The sequence below is a fragment of the Gasterosteus aculeatus genome, chromosome Y (assembly GCF_964276395.1).
Source record: "Gasterosteus aculeatus chromosome Y, fGasAcu3.hap1.1, whole genome shotgun sequence".
NCBI lineage: Eukaryota > Metazoa > Chordata > Actinopteri > Perciformes > Gasterosteidae > Gasterosteus > Gasterosteus aculeatus.
In genome coordinates, this window is record NC_135709.1 from 10,079,896 (window position 1) to 10,102,881 (window position 22,986).

At 44.3% G+C, this 22,986-nt stretch overlaps 2 protein-coding genes across 2 annotated transcripts in view; one reads left to right on the plus strand and one right to left on the minus strand.

Annotated features, from left to right (window-relative positions):
• Window positions 1-22,986, minus strand: part of LOC144391337 (uncharacterized) — an 82,497-nt gene that overhangs the window by 22,860 nt on the left and 36,651 nt on the right. Inside the window, exon 3 of the mRNA XM_078097957.1 lies at window positions 14,173-14,270. Coding sequence (XP_077954083.1) covers window positions 14,173-14,270 — 98 coding nt within the window. The remainder of the gene's footprint in view (window positions 1-14,172; window positions 14,271-22,986) is intronic.
• Window positions 20,531-21,926, plus strand: LOC144391032 (uncharacterized). The gene is made up of 5 exons (XM_078097574.1): window positions 20,531-20,920; window positions 21,058-21,119; window positions 21,210-21,287; window positions 21,389-21,503; window positions 21,598-21,926. Exons 1-3 carry the CDS (start codon window positions 20,665-20,667, stop codon window positions 21,225-21,227), a joined length of 336 nt encoding a protein of 111 aa, XP_077953700.1. The 5' UTR covers window positions 20,531-20,664; the 3' UTR covers window positions 21,228-21,287; window positions 21,389-21,503; window positions 21,598-21,926.

Below are 22,986 nucleotides of genomic sequence, written 5' to 3' on the forward strand. Positions count from 1 at the left end.
AGAACCTCTCCAGCTCTCAGCACACCGGTGGGTTCTCACTCGCACTTTCCTCTGTGCCTTCCAGCAGCTGCAGTCAGCTGGTCTGACTAGCGCCCTCTGTGAGAGGCAGGCACTAAATGTTTCTGCAGAACACATGGCAGAGACAGTGGTGCAAACCCCCCCTCCGAGGAACAGCTGCTCCGCCATCAATCACACTTACACCACCGACATGGGATGAGCAACTTATGTTACTGTTTCCGGAACCATTCGCTATGAGGCTTCGACAAGGTCTTTCATTTTCTTAAAATAACAACAATAAGTGAATTTGAATTTGTCGGCGCTACAAACATGCAAAATGTGAATACAATGTTCTTGCTTGCATCTAATGTAAATTTAAGCTTTTGTCACAAACAGATCCCACTGCTCACACTGATAATGCTTCTGTGTGCGTGTGTGTGCCCGCTGTCAACAAGTTAACCACAAATCAAGCAGCCAACCAAACAACAGCATAAAACAGAGTGCAGGATGTGTGACTTGGGGTCAATCGCCAAGGCAGTGTCGGTAGATCGCCTGCCAATGCAAAAAAAATTCACTCATGCACAGTCGACCGCGGGAGAGCTAACGGAAAGCTAATGCTAATTAGCGATCTCTGCTTACTAACTCACACATTTAATTTCATTCCAAAGCAACCCTGACTTAATCCAACCCGTGCAAGTCATCAAGTAAGCTAATGACCGAGAATGCGTGGGTTGATTGTGACGGTTCCTCGAGGGGCTCGTTGTTTTAAAAAAAATATTGATTCGTTTTGCGCATGCAACGGTATGCAGCGCTGTTGTTCTGTTTGGGTCCTGCTACTACTCGTTCGTCCGGGGGGTGGGTGGATTGCCATTACTTGCTAATACTTGGCAATCTACCCACCATTGGTCTAAACCAGGGATCCCCCGACCAATGGCCATACACCACAGGCCATAGAGAGTGGTTTAACGTGGAGAAATCTATTTAATCATGTGAAAAATACCTCCTGTCTTTTCACGCACAACACATTCCTGCTACTCAACACTCGACTGTGGTATTTCATTTGAACTGTAGCTTTGGTTTCTTTCTTTCTCTTTCTTCCTGTCAGTTCTTTCACTATTACATTAGTGAACATACTCTCATGTCTTGGTTACTGTCAGCTTGCACCTCGTGTTTTTATTTTCTGGACATTTAAGAGCAAAACCCCAGTCTCCCTAACCTTTTATTGTTTCAATAAAAGGACATCATCTTCTGTTTACATAGCTTGAATAAAGTGAGAGGTTTTTTGTCTTTATTGGACGGATAAAGAGTGAGGTAGCAGACAGGGGAGAAAGAGAGCCTTGCAACAAAAGATCAGGTGGTTGGAGAATTGGTTGGCATGTGGAGTAACTATTTGGCTACCAAAAACTCTGCCTTCCTCAATTCTGAAAAGTTTTTATGATTTCTATTGTAGGATATTAGAAACAAATATACGACCCGGTTCATAAAATTAATGAAAATGCATATAGTGTACACCAGAATACAGCCATGATTCTGAAACTGTGTAATCCATAAAGTAATGACAATATTGTAAAACTACTGTTATTCTGCAACTGTAATAGAATAATACCAATGCAGTTATGATTGTATTTGATGTAATGTAATCAAGTGGAATGCATGCATGTAATACTTGAACAACAACTGATATTGACTAAGGATCATTCGAAATCCGAGTTACATTGAACTCACCAGAAGACCACTCCCAGAGGTGTGGACACTGACTTTCACATCTTTAAGCATTGTTATAAATACCTGTAGGAACCATTGTTCTCGAGTTCGCTGGTGGAGACGACAGACGGGCACTAGGGATGGTCAAAGGACTGACCTGGGGCCTGTTGGTCGCTGAGACCAGCGGCTCCTCAGCTGAGATGTTCTTTTTACCGCAACGCCATCTCCTTTATCAAATACATTTGATTTTAACCTTTTGATCAGCGATGACCTCTGTCCGTCCGGCGTTTCTTCATTTTTGAACACAACACTATCAATGGCTCCTTCTAGCGATAAAAATATTGGGGAATCAGGCAAAGTAGGCGAGGAAATGTCCTACAGTTTTATTCTGTAGGACATTACTCAAAATGAAATTTATTTTAATTTTTTTATGCATGATAGGCTCTAACATTTGTAAAGGGAATTTGTCTGTTTCTGGCTCTTTAGAAAACTAAACCTCACAAGAGACAATCATACCCGTTTTAAAGTCTAGTAATAGGGCGTCGTTTTTGGCAGTTGTTTGAACTTTAAAATTAACAAGAGAAAAATCCCACCGGCATAGAAACAGGGCATGAGTCATCTCAAACTTCAGTCATGTCTGTACAAAATCCACCATCCTTCTCATTTGTTAAACAAAAAAAAAATGAACTCATAATTATTCCTCGAAAACATTAAACAGGAGCTCAAAATTTAAGCCAGGAGCGAAACGGGCACAATCCTGTCATCTGGGTGGGAGAAAAGAGGGACGGATGGTGTCATTTCCGTTGGCGCTCCATCACCACCATCATCTGCGCCCGCAGTGACATGACCACTTCACATCACCATGGCAATGACGGGTAAATTGCTTGAAATAAAAATTGAGAAAGCCATCAAAGTAGAAACTAGCAGAGTAAAAAAAAGAATTGGTATTGGCAACAGTTTCTGTAACTCAAACACAAAAGTTGAGATATAACTCATCATTTGTTAGGACATCACCTGTGAGTAATCTATGTCTGTAAGAAGAATCTGTGAAACCTTCCAGGCTCATGCACCGAAGCTTGTAAAAGGAAAATGTGACTTTTTTTTAAAAGCAAGAACAACCAGTCATCAGATAACAACAATTCTTAACCGATGACTAGTTGTCTCTTTTCTCGCTTTTGGAAGTAATATCAAGGGGGCAAGTGGAGAGATGGGTTGAATACAGCAGGGTTTCATATACAGTGTCTCCCAAAGCCTGGTGGTCTCCTCCATCTTCATGCACACACAGCCACACCTGTCTAATACCACATCCTTTTTTTCCCTTTCCACACACACACACACACACGCACGCACGCACGCACGCACGCACGCACGCACGCACGCACGCACGCACGCACGCACGCACGCACGCACGCACGCACGCACAAGCATGCACGCATTGACAAAAATAGTGAGCCATCACCTCTATTTTTCACATGGGACTCCACATCTGGAATGACAAGTGCGGCGCACAGCGGAATCAGAAACAGCGTTGCGGTGGGGCAGTGGGGGCAGAAAGGGGCCACGAGAAGCTAATAGCGAACGTAGACGTGTGCGCATCTCAATGTGAAACACAGCCACAAACACCCAAGCAATGTCTGATCTTGGTGTTTGTGTTTGGAAAGTTTAAACTACTGCGTCTAAAACGAACGTGTTGTTTGCCATCAGTTCAACAAACTCACCCTTCTTAAAACCATTCGAATGAGCGGACGCTTCAGGTATGTGCATGTCCTGATGAATCACACCATAAAGCACCGGTTCCCAGCGTGATTGAGCTCTTGAAGTAAAAGCTTGTCAAACAGTTTAACAAGCGATGAAAATGTTTTAATCAAGTACTTTTTAGGGGCCCGATGATGTTACTTTAATAACGAAGTCCCCATGTAGCTATCGTAGGAATGTCTGTGACACACCAGGTCAGGGGGTTTCAGAACATACAAACCCAAATCAATTAAAAAACGTTTCAGATGTCTAAATATCCCACGAGGAACTCTTTCTTCAAAAGAGCCAATTACCGATCATGAGTCAACATATTATCCATCACATGCTTAATGTCTTTTTGAAAGAATCCTCTTCCCAAGAAGTTAGGTTCAGGCAGTAAAACCTCTTTGTTGGGTTCAGGAAAAGAGCATATTTGACATTAATGTGGCTAAAAACTCATGCAACTAACGACTGACGTGATTTACCTTTTGGTTTTGTATGGGATTGGTATAAAAAAAAGTTACTTGCGGGTTGTATTACCCTGCCACAGTCCACGTCGTCAACGAGCAGCAACGTGTCCGGGACGGTAATGTCTATTTTGGGAACAGTTCAATACACGTGGAGGACCGTGGCTCGACCATTTTGAACTGAATGTGAGAACAGTGAACTTTAACTGTGGAATATGTTTATTGTATGCAAACAATTTAATTGTATGTTTTTTTGCATTTATTTAGGATTGATTCCACCTGTTACACATGGGAAAAAATAGTGTGTTCGTATGTGAAAGTGAGAGAAAAAGTAAGCTTGATGTGTCCACTGCACCACCTTTATCTCCCAGCCATGCGTCTAGGTGACAATTTAAAAACCACTGCAACTATTCTTGAATAGACTGACTGCAGACTGTACTACGGAAACGAGTGAAAAGGGGGGCGAGGGAGGGGGGGTGTCTTTCATTAGGAGGCCAGATCGCTTCTCTCCAAAGGTTTGGAGAGAAACTGCTGCTGTTGGCTCTGAAAGAAGAAGCCCAGCTAGGGTGGCAGAGGATGATTCCTCCTTTGTTCCATCTCTGTCACCTAATCAATTTTCTTTGGCAAGTCCTAAATAAAGTCATACAGTGGTACTAATGTTTTCATCTAACGCCATATGTCTGCGGCACAGTTATGGCCCCAGACCTCCTGATCCCCCTCTTCTGGATGTTGATTCATTAACAGGCTAGAGGGGCGGCATTTGTTCAGTGGCCGGGCACGAATAACGAGAGAGAAGATGAGCAAAGACACAACAGAGCGTAAGTGCCGGGGAACGGGGAGGGATGGGGAGCGTAGAATAGGCGAGTATAGAAAGAAAGAAAGACATAAAGAGACAAAGAAAGTGGAAGAAAGACACGGTCCGTCCATTTTACACACCGTGCCGAAGAAAAGCATCATCATCAAAAGTGTGAGACTCGGGGGGAGTCTCAGAAGAAGAACAGGGAAACAAAACAGAGCTTAGGGGAAGACAAAAACGTAGAAATTGAGGAAGGAAAGGAAGAAGATGAAAAGTTGAAAAGCAGCCTGTCTGAACGGGACTGCCGGGCTCAGCAAGTTAGTGATTACTGATTAGCCAGCTCTGTCCTGTGGGGAGGCCTGTCTGTCCTTGGCTTGGGAAAACAACATAAAAGGGTGCCGGCTGTTTTGTGACGGGACTTGAAAGCTTGGTAGCTATCAGGAGACATTTGCCTTATCAATGGCCGGTCACTAGAGCCGAGCTATATGAAGCAACAAGGGCACCGCATTTCCAGAAAGAGATAACCAACACATGCCTCGGCCAACATTTGCATGCGCCGGGGCGAGAGCTGGGCGTGGAGACACATCATGACAAAAAGAGAAATGGACATGAAAAAGACGCTTTGCAGAACAGAGATATTAATAAGTCACTATGTCCTGTCCAGCGCCCTGATGGGTGTGGCAACGTGGCAGACAAGTGAAGTGCTGTACTGTATGTACAGAGCCCCGTCTGATGCTTCTCAAACCTCGCCGTCCGGTATTGGGTTCCTCCATACCTTTGAAGGGAAGGGTTAACAAGTGCAATGGCACCTTTCAATCATTGAAAAGAACACCTTGACACTTGGTGCGGGTGTGTGTTTGGCTGTTTGAGTTTTCCATTGGGTCGAGTCCACTAGTCTAATCTGTTGAACTTGGGTCAGTGGAAAAATAAGCTTAGAAAGGAACAGAATAACTACAGTGAATTATGACAATATGAGAAAACATCAAAAGACCTTTGTGGAAAGGTCCCCGTTTCCCTGCATCGTCATTGTACATAACACATTGGAGCAACCCGCACGCAAACCTGTGCACAGAAAGACCAACACACATCCATAACCCCCCCCCCCCCCTCACTCCCAGTATGTTTGTGCTGATTGATTTTTGTGGGGTAAGGTCATTCGGAACAGCTGCTGATATACTCGCAATTCATCTGGAGATCAAACAGTCCTTGGGTCGGTCAGTGTCGTTCCCGTTTGTACTTTACCAAACAACAACGTCACCAGGCAGCCTGCCTTGTCAATAGCGTGGGTGGCAGGATCTGTCAGTCACTTTTATCTGCAATCACAGCCATCTCGGCAATTTCAGCAGAGCCCCAGAATGAGACACAAGGTGGATTAAAGAGAAGGTGAAGGAAAGTGTGCGTAAAGCACCTGCCGTTAACTAAATGCTAGGCCAATCCTGCTTCTTTCCTCCATATTGTTTGCAATGCACAAACAACTGGAGCAGGGTTCATTTTCACCTTGTTTTTTCTCTCTCTGTATTTGTCCCTCTTCTAACGAGGCCGCCTGCTTCAGATCATGTTTTCCTCTCTCTCAGCTGACAGGCTGGCCCACCTTCCAAGGGGCAAAGTCCCCAGAACCAGAGAACGGGAAAAAAGGCATGTGTGCGCTCACATTGGCGACACAAGCGCATCCGTGTAATCATGTGCAAACACAGGCATGCGCACTGGGCCGCAGGCTCATCCTCCGCTCCATCCCGTTCTCAGGAATCGGTGCACAAAGAGGCAAACCTGCTGTACAGACATACAGACACACACAAGCACACACTTCCAAAGTCCTCCAGCTTCATGCCTTCCCACTCTACACTTGATAAAACCCTTGTGTGAGCCTGACAAATCAGGAGAGGGCACTCAGCAGCCTTTGAACACTGGAGCAGGTTGCATAAGACGGCTCAGCATTCCAGTGGACTGTTCACACATTGGGTACTGTACCCGGTACTGTTTGACTCAAACAAAACATTCCAGCAACGAGATCTTAAACTGTCCAAATCTCAAAGCTGACCGAGCGAATGAAACAAACAGCATTTGACGTATGGCTCTTGTCGTCATGAGGCGTAGTCCCCAGACGGTGAAAATAGTTGTATCATGTCTTCTATGAGCTAGACAAAGCCTGGGGACGTCATCAGTTCGGAATATCTTCAGAATCAGAATTTGTTTAATGGCACGCATGTTAAACATACAAGAATTTCTTTTGGTGGATGGTGCATAAAAAGGAGACAAAAGAATACAATAAGTTACCGTGAAATATGTGGGCTAAGACACGTATTGAGGTGAAGTATTCAGATGACAATGTCTGGATCAGTGAGGACGCAGACCTAGTTTATAAGACCAACTGGTGAGGGAAAGAGGTCTTGGTCCTGATGGTCTGCATCCTCCTGCCAGAGGGAAGGGGCTCAAAAAGCTTGGGGTGGGAGGGTACACGGCTTCAAGCCGATCACCTTCTCAGTAGAGCCAATGATACGCTTGTCCCTCACTGTGGCTGCAGCGTACCAGACGGGGATGGAGGAGCAGAGGATCGACTCGTGATGGTGGTGTAGAATTAATTGCACCATCATTGCCTTTGGCAGGTTGAACCTCTTGACCAACTGCCTCAGGAAGTAGGTCCTCTGCTGAGCCTTCCTGGTAATGGAGCTGATGTCCAGCCCCCACTTGATATCTTGGGATGTGATGGCAACCAGGAAGCGGAAGGCCTCCACGGCAATGACAAAGCAAATCACCCAGGACAATAGGGGGAGGTGGGGGCTGCGTTCCTTCGGAAACCAATAACCATCTCCACCGTTGTAACCCAAGACGATAGGGGAGGGGTGGGGCTGCACTCATCCGGAAACCAACAACCATCTCCACCGTCGTCACCCAGGACGATAGGGGAAGGTGGGGCTGCGTTCCTTTGGAAACCAACAACCATCTCCACCATCGTCAGAGCACTGAGCTCCAGGTTGTTACATCCGCACCACGTCACCAGTTGGTCAATCTCGCAACTGTAGGGGAACTCCTCCCCGCCAGAGATGAATCCAATGAGCTTGGGCTCTGATGATACAATTTAGACGATTTTTTTTTTACCTGTGTCTTTTGTGATCACAATTTAACTGATGTTCAATACTAAATCATCAGAATATCCCCCTTTAGTAGCCATTTCCTTCTGACATTTCTGGCAACAATTGCAATAAACTGGTGACAAAGACTAATGTGGTCGAGCACAAGAGTCTTGGTTGAATTGGACTGAAAAGGTTAAAAATGAAAAACTCCAAGTTCCCTTTTACAGGGACTATCCCAATGTATCCCAACACAACCAAAAAACCCCCACAACATTTGTATTTTGAATAGTTTGATGCATTGATGGGAGTATTCTGGCTTCAACACTTGCAGGACTAAATCATTCCTAAAGTCTAAATCCATAAGGAATGAATGGCTCGGCAGTTGAAGTTCAAAGCAGCGGTCTCCATGCCTGAAGAGGAAACCAGAGTGCCCTGTTTGTCATTGATGTCATCGCCAGAAAACCACACTTCAAAATGGTTATAAGGCAGCAGGGGAATTCACTACAAAACACAGAGGGCCTTATTTGTTCAAGCTGCACACTCCATACTCCTACCAACACCGTGCGCTAATGGTTCCCACAGCATTCTCTCCCAGTGGCCTCGGTCACATATGACTGCCATGCGCCGCCATCTCCATCTCCATCCACCTCGCCTCCAACGGGCTCGGCCAATTAGTACGCAGCATGCAGAGTGCAAAGCAGGCTTCTGAAGGGACCTCCCGGTGGGGGATGTGAACAGGAAACAGGGCTGCGTTTACTGAAAAGCACATTTGGGATGCACGGATAGTAATCTGACTTTAATTTAACGGGTAAAATGGGGATGTGAGTGTATGCATGTGTGCTCGTATGTGTGTATAAAACTCGGGGTTTGAGGGAGCCCTGCACTGAGTAATTGATACCTTATTTCAAACAGCCCAGACCAGATCTTGACTCAATCACCACTGGCTCCATAGACGGCGTAGACTGGGGTCTACATCATTGTGCTGCAGATTTATTTTCTGGTTCCAATGGAAGGGCGCAAACGGATGTGAAAGGGAGGTACAAGGTATACATCATGAGGACAGTAGTACGGAGAAGCATAGCATTTGGACCATGTGCTGCAAACAGAACGGAATACCGAAGCCCAAACAATACTGCACGTGTGTCTCGGCTCACATTTTGAGTAACAAAGCTGTCACTCACAAACTAGACGGAAAGAAAGAGTGTCTGCCAAAACTGGGGCTGCTGTCTGTTACAGCATCTTCGAAAAGAAAAATAAACAATAAATCCCACTTGGCTAATAATTTCTATCTTTTGTCATGATGTGAAACAGCCGCTCACTTTGTTCATCTGCCTCTGTCATGCCATGCGTTTCGTCTCCTATGGTGCACTTGTGAAATGACAGGCTTTATTTTAAAAAGACCATTCAATGTCAATGTTTTGCCTTGAGTGTTATGGAAATAGACGTATCTATGGAAACAGACATGACCATGCAGCCAGCTGTTACCACAGAGCCGATTTAGGAATAACGTAAGTACGTTCAATTAACGGATCTAATTTCATCTGTGGCTATATGTTAAATAACTGTACATTCATTTATTCTTAACTTTCTAGCACAATACAAAAAACACCCTTTTTTAAATAAGCCCACATTGTATTACAACGCATTTGTCCTCAAAACTGTAAACTGTCACTGCATTCTGCACCAAGGCGTTTAGGTGTGGCTGCTTTACCTCAGCTTCAATATTCTATATTAATAATCATCCTCACGTCCTGTGCTCCAGCGTCCACACACAGATTGCAGCTCAATGAAAGGAGTGTCTCTTTTTTTGGGAGACACTACAACAAAAGTTGCGTCAGATGGCTAGTTTTTAGCTTTGTTTAAAGGTTAATACATCTCAAAAACATGAAGGGATTTGAATAAAACCATCGGCCAGGGGATTCGTTTTGATCTGCATTTGGATTCAAGAATCTTTCAACACTGCCTGCCCCCTTTTTGCAATTTTTTCTCACGAACTACTGTACTTTGAGAAAAGTGCAGTACTCGAATTCAGATCCGGATGCCAATGTATTAAAACCATATCTATTATTATAATACATTTAAGAGATTGTTCAGTCTGTGTGAGATTACAGTATACACACTCTCGCTCACAGTAATTTCTAGTTGCATCTGTTTTTGTTTTGTTTTGTTCTGATCTTTTCCATCGCTACAGCGAAGCAATGTTGGGCTTTTAGGAAGTCAAGCACTTACCAGCTTGCAGTCAAACTGCAGTGACTTTCTGGAATGACTGATGTAAGCACAAAAATAATTAGTTTGAACAGACAACAGTATTAGCCTGTTGCATTTTGTTCCCAGATAAACACTAGTTCAGTTTTGTTTCCTTTGCACTTCTCTATCCATTACCTGTCACACACGTACATCATCAAAACCAGTTGAAAGCGAAAGATTTACGATAGTCAGAGTTGATTAAACATTCCCCACCAACAATTATTCTTGCAATTTTCCCAAAGAACAATTTATTTACAAGAGGATAATGTCAAGAGTCACATCAAAATAAATCCACGCACAGTATCAGATTTCGGCTGCTGGCTTGGAAATGGTGAGTTATGCACTGCAGGAATGCAACACAGATGCAGGATAATGTTTACAATATGGAACAAAAATAATTTATTATACAAACCGTTTTCTAGAGTTCATAAAAAAAGATTATACGCGGTAACAAAGATAAGATGTAAATGAATGTATGAATACCTGACCTAACAACATATGAAAACAGTTTTCTCATGCTGTGACGTCAGACTATTAACTGACAAATTACCATAACATCCTGAATGTGCACTTTTTTTCCTAAGATGTGGGTACTCTGTACTGACGGTGTTGATGATCAAACGCGGCAGCCTGAGGCAGATGACATCCAGTTCCACTTTGTTAGGAGGCCCGCATTTTTCTGACATTTAGCATGAACGAACGGCGGGCGAAGCCCTTGTGGATGAGGCCTCCCGATAGGAGTCTCCTAAACCAGTGATCCCCAACCACCGGGCCGCGGACCGGTACCGGTCCGTGGGCCGTTTGGTACCAGGCCGCACCACAGAAAGCTTATATATATATTGTCTGACATGAAACCGGTCCGTGAGGTAAAAAAGGTTGGGGACCACTGTCCTAAACACATCAGCGGACGGCGAGCCGAAAGGGGCGACTTTAGCCGGCGCGAAAGGGCCCCCGAGAGCATCTGACTTTCATTGCCGAGCTCAGCTTGTTTAATACACTTAGCTGCCGGTATTTTGAGGAGATGCACGGCACCCTTCGCTGAGGCCCACACTCCGACACACATGATGTCACTGAGGTTCTATCATTACAGGCTGCAGATGAAGCTGCGTTGCGCCGGGGGGGTTTGGTTCCCACGCTTGTTTTGGCAGATTTGACATTGGAAGCAATAACACACAGAGGCTTCCGGCTGACACTTGAGTTGCATAAAGAAAGGAGAAGAGAGAAATCCGGACGGGGATATTCCGAGAGAAAAAAGTGAACATCAACAAGTTTCTGATTTTCTGAGACGAAATCCTGTCATGTTACAATCCATTTCGTAACGCCTAGCCGACAGTCTTTGTCAGTACTCTGAGGCATTTCAAAGGCAAACAGAGAACCATGAGCTAGTTTGCGTGATCCCTGCAGAACAAGTGAAATCTTTGGTGACAGCACACATTTCTCTTCACTTAAAACGTTAAAACGTAGCTGCTATAATTGTGGTGACGGGACGCATAACAACGCTCATATGTCTTCTGTGCGTTCCGACTTAAATGATCCATCCTGAAAAGCTATCACCAACTGCTGCGAGCATAACACGTCAAATATGCACTGTGAACACAGCTGTTTTTCACAGGTTTACAGTGGAAGTGGGTGTTGACTTCTGGATAAGCTCTACTGTACTGCCTGCAACACATTCACAATGGGAACAAGCAGCTTTCCTGAAACATCTGAGCACTTGGAATGAATTCTTCACTTAAGATAAGCTGCACAGGTAATCTAGCCCAAATAGGCCATCCGCCGTTCCCACAGCCAACAGAGGCTAATAAAATGCTGCGTCCAATCAGATTGTACCAGAGTGAGCCGAGATAAAAGCCAAAACATTAAAAAAATGAAACAATCTGGTGCTTTGACACTACAAGCAAGAGAGCTCACTGCTTCGCTGCTGGGCTGGTGGCAGGAATGTGCTCTTTGAACCAGCTTTATTTAACAGCGGAGCAGCATGCGCACAGCACGCCCCGAGTCTGCGAGCTGGCCCAGGGACCGTTTGCTCCCGACGTGGGCTCGTCAGATGCGGGGGGCCACCAGGTCAGGGAGCTGGCATCCTCACCCCTGGCACAACTTGCTCCCCTCGGGGGCGTAGGGGCTGACACCGGGCTCATGGGGAGGACCAGACAGACAGGGGCCTACCAAACAGCTTGTGACCATAACCAACAGTGGCGGAGAACAAAGAATGCAATTATTTACAAGAACACAGTCCAAGTCTCTTTTAGTCGATCCCCCATCACGCCTGTTTACTCCCACTCCCCTTTTGCAGGGGCGGCATGGGCAGGCTGTGACCCTGTCAGCACTGTCGTCGGGGGGACTTTTTTTCATCGCGCCCAGGGCTACCCTGCTATTCATGCTCTATCGCCATCAGGCCTGATCAGGGTCCAGCTGCAGCCTCTTTACTGCAAACTGCACAGTTTGGCGAGAGGTCAAGGGAGACCCATCAAACCTGGGAAGTCAAACTTTTTGCAAGAGAAATAAAACTGCACGAGAGCCAGTTTGGTTTTCTTTAGGTACAGTGTTGAGGTAATGTGGAAAAGATCTGGCAGGGGTTCAAACAAAAATACAGTTGTGAATCATTACTTTCATGCACCATTAGGAAGGAATTTCTCTTTCTACTGGTTTTAACTGCTGAGAACCTGGTACAGGCTAACAATTTTCTGTCAGCACATGGCTGTGAGCATTAGGGAGTGGGCCGAAAAGTCTGTCTAGGTAGAAAAAACGCATGTATGTATATATAGCCTTGTGAACTGTAATCATAAAACATGGATGCATGTAATACTTTTTAATACAACCAATGAGTGCTGACATTGATTGAGATGAACAGAAAATTACTATTTAACACCTATTACAGGTAAAATCAGGATAAAAAGATGATATATAACAAGATATATAGATGTCCAGGGTCATCAAACTTGGGTTTTCTTATACAGCCAACCTGCCCCCCCCCCCCCCCCCCCCCCCCCCTCTCCCAAAGAGAAGCTCATCTACAAGTTTGCCAAATATATGACTTAAAATTGTAGAATTGAAACACATCACCTGTTGCATATTAGTGACTGCGACCCCGGTGGACAAGGCCTACCCCGTCCCCTCCACATTGAACCGGCGCCAGCTGAGCAAACAACAGACTCAAAGAGGAAGCTGGAGTAGAATACTCGTGCCCAAGACTGTGCAATACGTTTATATCCTTCCTGGCTTACGAAGACTCCCTCTTTCATGTAAACACACAGCCATACATACAGTAGACACAGATTCATTTTTATTTCCCCCTGTGGCTCTGGGCTGTGGCCCCTCAGGAGTGGCCTGATGAAGAGAGCGTGGAGTGTGGCAGAGGGTCCTTTCCATAAACAAAAAACAACAGTTATCTTGTGTGCGGCCGTCTGTGTCAAGAGGCACATGAAGCCAAGCCCAGGATCTGAGAGGCGTCTGCTCCTCTTTCGACCCGTTGTAACATGACTAAAAGAAAAATTGAGGCCATTAACCAAACACTATTCAAACCATATGTAAAGCCAATGTTTGATCCAACTCCCACCACACAGTGAAGGGAGTAATGCCGAAACAACCTCCCAAAGTGGAATATGTTTGGACTCTACTGTAAGCAATAATAATGACAGCTCGGGCAGCAGCCTACGGAAAACCCCTGGATAGTCTAGACATTTTTGCCCTCTGAGCTGACCCAGGAACTGAGCAGGGCCCTAATCATGGCACTTGGCAGACGGCTGCGTTTTTTCCGTAGGAGCTCAGAGAAAAGCCCTTCCTCTACAAAGGCAGGTAATCACAACAAGAGCACATCCCGCCCCGTCCCGCCAATGAATGCACGCCTGTTTTGCCCACTCCGGGAAGAGTTGGGACACTATTTCTGTGCCTCTGACAGAATCAAATAACCCCGGCAGTCACCCTGCCTGACTGCCTGGTAGAGTGTGGGTGGGTGGTGCGACGGGAAGTGAGCTCCACAATGACGAGCGAGAAACCCATGTACGTCTACAGGCTGACCACTCCACGACATCACATCAGGGTCAAAGGAGAGTAAATATCAATGCGCTAAACGTGGTAGATGTGTCATAGATGTTCTAAGTTGACGGACTACAATTAGAAAAGTATGGAGAAAAAAAATCGTTTCGATTTTGCTCACTTTTTGACTTCTGGAATTCTCAGCGTTATCGCCAACCACCGGGGTCCCAAGGTTTGTTTTCCGGGTTAAAGTCCTGGGGTCCGTTGATGAACCTCTTCCTTTGGACACATGGGTAAAAAAATTGTCATGTCCAAAAAACAACCATTTGGATGCTTTTCCTTACTCTTGCTGACACTCCATCCAACAGCAAAAAACTTGATGAGGACGTCATGTTGTACCATTCCTGAGAGTATGACAACATCCCACAAACTGTGAATATGCGTTGCAACAATGGAAGAGATTCTTGGTCCTCTAATTTAGTAAAACATTAATTGTATGACATATTCTTCGGTATTGATGTTTTAGGGCAGTGGAATGAATTAGAATAAAAAAAACAAAATGAAGTAACACATGCTGCTTGTTTATTCGGGGGTTCATGTTTGAGTGACATAGGAAGAAAAAAAAGATGTATATATTTAATGGCTTGCATTTGTGACCCTTAAATAACAGCCAGATGCAAGCAGCTGACACCCCAAGAGTAGTTTCATGTGCATCCTTCTTGTGATCGGCTCTGTCAAATAACTAAAATATATTGCAAAGAAGTCTCTTTGACTTACCGATCACCTTTCCTGCAATCCTAACAATAATGGAGGGGCTCGTCTTTGCTAGAGAAGTTGTTTATTTCACAATGTGCAGCTTATGCATTGGTAGATTTTACAACTGCCAACAGTTCCTGCAGTCTTAACAGGAGGTCCCAATTTCAGCAGCCTCTAAATAGTTTGGTGACATAAAAGTAGAGGACTTAAGTGACAGATCATGCCAGACCACTTTTCCTCTTCCCCACAACTGAGTGATCTGAGTGATAAATGTGATCTGAGTGATAAATGTACTGAAGCGCGGACCGAGGGACAAATCTGATTTCCTCCAAAGCTGAAGCCAAGAAACAAACTCCGAGCAGGTACGGATCTCAGGTGGCGGCCGACTGCGGATTTGCTTAATTTTCATACTAACACACAAACTCAGAATTAGAGGTTAAATGGATTCACCTTGCTAGGGAGAAGGGGGACAGTTTACAACCTCCAAGCCGTATTATCAACACGTAATAAGTTACAAGATACATACCACTTGCATTAATAACTTGCAGGTGGGCTCAGATCTTTGCTGGTCATTTTGACCATGTTCATGATGGCACTGTTGTGTGCTAAGAATGAGCCGGACACAAGCAGGCATTGTAGTCCTATTGAGGGCCACACCAGGCTGTTTGTATAACTCGTAAATCTATGACGTTATCTGCTGACACTTCTGTCTAACTTCTTATTACACGCCGGGCTGTTTGGTGCTGCTTCTTCTTTGCTTCTTTCTATCATATCATTCCTCGTCCTTTGATTAATATTGTCCGAGTAGAACTTGATTGCCACATCTGGGTGGCTGTCTGTGACTAAATTATACAAAGCGCAATTTTAGAATACAGATATTGCTCAAGATTGGATGTTTTTAAGTGTGTGTGTGTTTGGGACATGCTTGAGTGCCATTGTAACATCCTCCTCTTTCCCAATGCCCAAAATGATCGAGTCCTTCTTCGCCAGACTCACCAGGCCGAGCCCACCCTGGCATTGGCAGTCACACAGCCAAGCTGACAAATATTATCTACCTCACTGCCCTTGCTAGCAAGCTGACGGGATGGACAGCATTTGTCTGGCCGGAGTGTAAAGCATCCGTCTGCCTGTGTAGGGTCAATGAGTCCAATGTGATCCCCCCTCCTCCCAATATAAGTTGAAAATGTACCACATTTTACTAAGACGTGTACTTACACTTAGAACTTAATTAATTATTTATTAATTAATTTTTACATACTTTACTCAATATCTATAGTTTTGACCTATAGTTTACTTAAAATGATCATTTCAAACAACTTCATTATTTCAAAGGAATACTTTGTGGTGTTTTTTGCCTTAGCTTCTGAAGCAGTACGATTGACCGTCTTGACCACGCAACATTCTACAATGTAGTATGGTGACACTGGTTACACAAGTCTGGTTATAGGTTTGGAAAGCAATACTTTCTATTACTTCTTTTGGGGAAAATCTGAGAAAAACTAAAGAGCACTCCTACCATACGTAGACATACGTAGATATTTTAACCAATGAGGCGGACGCGCGTATGCAGAAAACCCCATCCTGACCGTCAACGACGGAGGTGCGAGTCAACTCGGGATATCTGGATGTGGTCTCATCTGAGTCCTTCCCCACTTGTCCCTTTACTGGCTAGTATCCAGCCACCAGAATCCTTTCCAATCAGCACTACCAGCCACGGCAGCAAGCAGAGTGTCTCAGGGACTCACCAACCACTGATGATGAAGCTGCAGAGATGCTTCTTCCTGAAATTAACTATGGACATTTTTAATTTCCACATGCTCTGACACCTTTTTGGGGCAACCAAAAGTTAACGACCAATCTTGGTTCTTTCTTTAAAATGACTAATCCCTCATCTCTACCACTGTCCCCTTAAACAAGCCGGGAGCTTTTTGAAACTCTTTGAGGGAACACGGTGCTGGAGATGGAGCACGTGGTAGGCATGCTGTAGAGAAAACATTCAAATGTGGATAATGACAGATATGGCCTGCGACACAGATGGCCAAGGACTGTTTTAGACACCCACCCCACCAGTCCGAAAATTGCAGCGTCGAGCATCCCTCTCTTGAAGGAAACACGACTGGAAGTTACGGATCAAAGAGAGAAGACTCATGGCCTACGGATGGTGTTTTGGTGTGGTGATGCAGATGGCTGTGTACAATAAGTCATACTCTCAGTCATAAGTGCAGTTGATTTTTTTCGAGCTATTTATGAAAGAACTTCTCTGTGGTTCTTTATGTATTCTTTTGTGCCCAATTAGTAGTTCCATCCAATGGCATACTCTTAACTATTAATAGCTAAAGAATCAATCAACGCTCTTGACTCCTGAATCAGAAACAATTATTTCTAAGTTTAAAATAAACATAGAAATGAATCCAACATGTTTTAAGACTTGTCACAAGCAGTATTTATGGAGGTTTGGTGACTGTGGGGATGAGTGGGTGGTCCGGCCCTGATACCAATTCATCTCGCTAAAAAACAGTAGGCTAAGTCGGGAAGGGACATTCAAAGACGCTGTGTCTCACAAATACTAAGCGTACAACACACACACAGGAGGTCCAGAAAAGGGCAAACCCAAACAATTATCTACATACTTGTCCATGTCAGCATACATTCATGTTGTAAATGAATCCTGGCTCAAATGGAAAGCAGCTAACAGGGATAAAGAAACGTTTCGAACACAACAGCAAAGGCGACACAATTTGGGCCCATAATTCCTCAGAGAACCAGCTATGCAAAAAACACTTGGCCTTATTCCCTAATATCTATGCAAATGTCTTTTCTTTAATTTATTCTAAAAAAAAAGGTCCAAACAAAAGTCAGATTAATGAGATAAATGTTCTCAACCGCAGCATTGTTCTTCATGGCACTTCTTATAATGACATGCATTGATAATGACATGTCTTATAATGACATGCATTATAAGAAGTGCATGTAAGTTGAATGCATGTGGCAGGTGATTCTTATCAGCATACGCAAACGGCCTGTTAATTGCCATTTAAGGGCATGAGACTGCAGGGCCGTGTGCAGCCCGATGTAGGAAGTTAAAATCCGGACCTCTCATAAATAGCAGTGTCCGTGGATATAAAATAACACGAAAAAAAAACTTTAGATGCTGTTACTTGTGATGTGCTTTTTTTTAGGAAACAATAATACTTCTAATTATCATGTCGGTTATTAGAAGAGATTATATATAATGGTATTTGGAAAAATTAAGCTATTTTGATCCATCTCAATAGCTGATCACTAACTGTGATCACTATAAGTGGTTTCTACTGTATAGAAATAATTCAATATTATATATAATATAACACATTATGAAAATCAAACTGAAATCCTATATTTCAAAATGCAGAATTGAAGAAAATACAACAACCCATTTTTTGCAAAAACTTGTCAGAACTTCAGAGTGTATCCTTGTGAGTGTGCAGGGATTCTGTTCCTACCTAAGAATAAAGTCAAGATGAGAAAATATTGGTCAGTATCAGAATCTTTTGAAAAGTTGCTTAAGTGGGTTCAAAGGAGAAAGTTTAGTCGAGTAAGTAGTTTTTCTTCAGACGTAAGGAAAAAAGTCCTTCCCCTCTACAGCATCTGCTTTTCTTGACCCTCCCATCGCCCTTTCACAGCATATCACATTCTCTGATCACGCGGAAGCTCATTCTTTCTATTGAGTATGGACTTTTTTTTTCTTTTCTTTGCTGAAATTACAATGACACAAACACTATCTTGGTCCACAAATCTGCCAAGATGGGACACCCTTGATAACCCTTTCTGTTCCAATCTGCAATCTTTAAAAGCGGATAAACATCAAACGCTGGATGAGTGCCGAATTTTCAAAGTCTAAGTGATCACTTCTATGAGCTTGGACGCGATCCTAGAAGTGTTTGACATCCATGTCAATGAGACAGGCAGGCTCCTTCAGACAGACTCGCTCCTTCCTGGCTTGCCTCTCTTGTTCACACAAGACGCAATGCATTTATAACCAAACAACAAGGGCATAAAAAGCGTGTGATTGAATTACAATGCTCCCAATCTCTGATCTTGCACATTCAAGGAAAAAAGTGTTGCTTTGTCACTCCACCAGAAAGATATCCCGTGGTCAGCTCTCGTCCGACCATCTCCGACAGGCCGTGTCGATATCAAACAAAATCAAAGTTATAGGACAAAGTTTTGTAAAGAAATGTGATACTGTGATACTTTATTGTTTCGTCATGTCTTTATCCCGAAGCAAATTGTCTACAACTGCAATTTTGTGGTTAATCTTTGTGTTGTGTAACCACAATAATGATCCTTGGATATTTGAATTAATCTTCCTCTTTGTTTCTCTTTCTCCCCTGTCTTGGAACCCCCCCCCCGTGTCCCCCATCATCTGTCAATCTCACCTTTTTCGATTCTGCCTCTCACTGGCCCCTGGCATCATCTTGAATATTCACAACTGTTCTCTTATGAGCATGCTAAATGGGTATCAAGATGATTTGGCCACATGACAGAAGTGGACTTTCTTTGATAAGCCCTGACACTGCATGAAAAGTGGGATTTTCGGCAGTATGCGGCACTGTAAATTGTCGTGGAATTTCAGGTTTGCGGCAATTTGCGGGCAACGCCGAAAACTGCCGTAAATTGTCAGAAATTGATGTGGGCCTCCCTTGGCAGTTGTCCCCCCATGACCCTCCTCCTCCTAATTCTAGGGGAGGCTTTGACATGTAAATGAAAATGCTGTGAGCTATACAAACGCAATTCAGGGTCGCAGAGGGAGTTTTAGCCCAGGTGACATTTTTTTAAAAGGTAAGAAAATCTCTGGTACAAATAGATCAGGCTCAGTAGCCTAATTATAGACTCTTACATTTGAGCTTGAATTGATTTATTTAATTCAAATATGCTAGATTACTGTGTACGCCATTAGCAATGGAAAATGTTATGTAAAAAAGATACACAAAATAACTTCTTTAAAAAATTAGTTTTAATCAAGGTAAAATGAGCATTCCATGCAAACAACATTTGAATCGGCATGAGGGGTCTGCAGAGATCACAGTCTCCTAGAGCTCAACTACAGTGCATAGTGGCAGGACTACAGTGAGCTTTTCTTTGGTCTTAAATGCACAGAGGATGTATTAACCACACATCTTCTAGCAATGCGCTCAACTGGCAGAAATGATGCTGGGTATGACGTGTCTGTTCCCTGCAAGCCCCAAACTTCTATTGGCTTTCCATAAAAATGTCTGTCCGGGTGGAGATGAAGCCAGGAAACTTGTGCAAGAACATGTTTAAATGCTGTACCCTTTGACACAACATTAACAACTATAAACTGCTTTATAATGGCTGGTCGTAGTTCTGCTAGAGGGTCAAGGACGGGTTCCTCAAAACTGATAGTGTTTCCACACCACTTAGCATAAACACATGCTGACCTTTATGCTCTGCATCTATCGATTGAGTAAGTTACATTCATATATGTTACCCGTTTACATGTCATGGCAAAACATTCAACCTCAGTGACACAAGGGTACATCTGATGATACATTGTCAACATTGCATGTCTGTCAGACTCTAGAGTGTCTGGTGGAATGGAGAAAGAGGCACCACTGTACAGTTTTCTAGGGAAAGTCGTTCTGCTGACACCAAAACACTGCTTTACATAAAGCATATCAGCTGTTTCAAAGTCCCAACCATTTGTCTTCCTAAAATACTGGTCTTCCGTATAAAAATAACCTCGTATGTGATTGGAGGACCCTTAGACTCCTCGTCCAATCACGTGTGAGGTCATAGGCATGACTCAGACAGCAGTACTTGCAAGACGAGCATACAAACAGACACGTGTGTGTTACTATATTCAGAAGAACTGTATCTCCAGTTCCTTTGTTTGGTTTTTGCTGCTTCGTGAATAATGGCGGGACGACGTCTCGCGTTCAACTCGCCTTCAACTCTTCTCCGCGGTCACCAACTTTCGGCCAGTCCGCAGACAGACGAGAAGAAGCTGCTGAACGCTCTCAGTGGATCGTCTCGTCAACTCCAACAACAAACCGCCGATATCAACGAGCAGTTCGCTCCACTGGAGCGTTCGGGACTCTGCAGGTTTCTGTCCATGGAGGAGAGGAACCGACTCAAAGAAGAGGAGACGGGCGCACGATCCCACGATAGCGGTAAGAATACGTTCGATGACTGCAAGCTAAGCTAAAAGTAGCATAGCCTCGAGCTAAGCTAAGAGTAGCCTAGTAGCCTTACAAGTGAGCAGAAACAGCTTTATTAAAGTGTGTTTTCTTTGCCGTGTCGTTTACAGGAAGCGGTGCGCCGTCTTCACAACTCCGAGACGAACTACAGGCGCTACGAACCGGAGCAAGGGTCAGATTTAAAGAATATGCTTTCATTCTGCGCTATAAGGAAATATATACGTATGTATACCGATCATAACTGTACATTTTGTTTTCACAGACTAATCTCGCCTCATAATGAGGCGGTGACCTCGTATTTGCTCCGGGAAAAGTCCAGATTTAGACGACGTCATTGTGTGTAAGTGACACTGTTTACTGTTTCTCCTTCCTTGTTCAGTGTTACTGTGACTTGCGTTTGATTTTTTTTGTATTCATACCACTCATTTAATTGTTTTCCAGCCGCCTGTGAGACGTATTGTGAGACGGGACGGAGGAGCTTCAGGTTCAGGCGGAACACTCACCGCGGGCTGAAGCTGCGAAGGATTCAGCGCGGAGTCGAGCGAGAAGAAAGACGGTCAGAGTTTATTTGCTGACTTGTTTCAGGTGCATTGATCGATGTGTTGTGTCCGTACGCATCGCACAGTACGGATTCATTGTTGTTTTTACAGCTGCTGGAATCGAGACAAAGTGCGCTGGCTGATGACGAGGTGGAACTCTGGAAATCCGCCACCGTGGAGCTCACGTCGGACGGAGAGGACGGTGTTGTTGGCGGGGTCTCGGGGTGGATTGTACGGTCGCCACACACACACGAGCCGCCTGCACAACAGACCTGCCTCGGAAAACACGGCGCCAGTGACGGTCAACAACCCCGAGGAGGCAAACGGACAGTTTACTGAGCTGTAGTTTTTAAACTGCCGTTACCCAAGTGTGGGCAGATCCTCACTTTGTATGTAGTTGTTGTTTGTGTGTTGTTAATAAAGCTTTTTCTTTGCATAAACATGTGGCAAATGTTCATTTTCTCTATAAATTCATTGATGTCCTGGTTGGTATCCTAATAATAGTGAAGTAGCCTACATAGGATAACCATGAAATGAATATACAGCATAATATGAATATATAAATAAAATGAGGCGGGTGACCAATAGCGACAGATCTGCCAACCAATCACGAGTGATTGAAAGTTGTTTTTATCCAATCATGAACAAGGAAACTCCAGCCTGGTCTGCCCACGTGTGGTTTTGCTGCCAATCACGAGTGATTTTATTTGTTAGTAAGTTGTGGTTTCCTCCAATAAGGAGTAAGGATATTCGAGCCTGCTCGGCTCGGCCACCCGCGGTTTCGCTGCATTCATATGCTAATTCGGGCCATTCGCACCTCCGCCAGCTCTCCGCCTACGTCATGGTTCGTTTCCGACAATTTGTGGCACAGACGAACGCGACGTGCGCGGGTTGCAAATTGTCGGAAATTAGGGAGATTTCCGGGCGTTTACGGGGACGAAAATCTCACTTTTCATGCAGTGTGACTTGAACCACAACAAAGCAGCAAGGAGGAAGCGAGCGACAAAGAGCCCCTGAGCTGTATTCGGGTACTTTGTTGAACCAATCAGAACCCAGGAGCCGGACCGTTGCTGCTATGACTGGGCACCAATGGAGAGGTCAGTAGGGGAGCGGACCCCTGTGGTGGCCCCGGGGGTGACAAAGTCATTGTCAACAGGCCTGAATGGGTCCCAAAATTCCTCAACTGACCAAAACCTGTGAACGATTGGGAAACGAAAGACATTTGTGATTCAAATAGGGCTTTTGGGGGCTCGTCCGTGAGGTCTGCATTTGGTAAAGCTTCTCAGAGGAAACAATCTCTCACATACTATCACGGATACACCGGCCTTCAGGACAACGCAGCTTTCATTTGGAAAATGAATTATTTCATTCATTTGGCCTTATGGCAAAGTGAATAATCATGGTGGGAAAATAATACTGTCACACTATTTGGTGTCTTTCCTAGAACGGTTTTCACCAACAAACAATATAAAAAAATAAAACTCATGAGTCTCACAAACA

Excerpts from the sequence above, each read along its gene's own strand:
- LOC144391032 (XM_078097574.1), top strand. The coding sequence starts at position 20,665 with ATGGCGGGACGACGTCTCGCGTTCAACTCGCCTTCAACTCTTCTCCGC. Across the intron at positions 20,921-21,057 it reads CGCACGATCCCACGATAGCG|GAAGCGGTGCGCCGTCTTCA; the intron begins GTAAGAATACGT and ends TGTCGTTTACAG.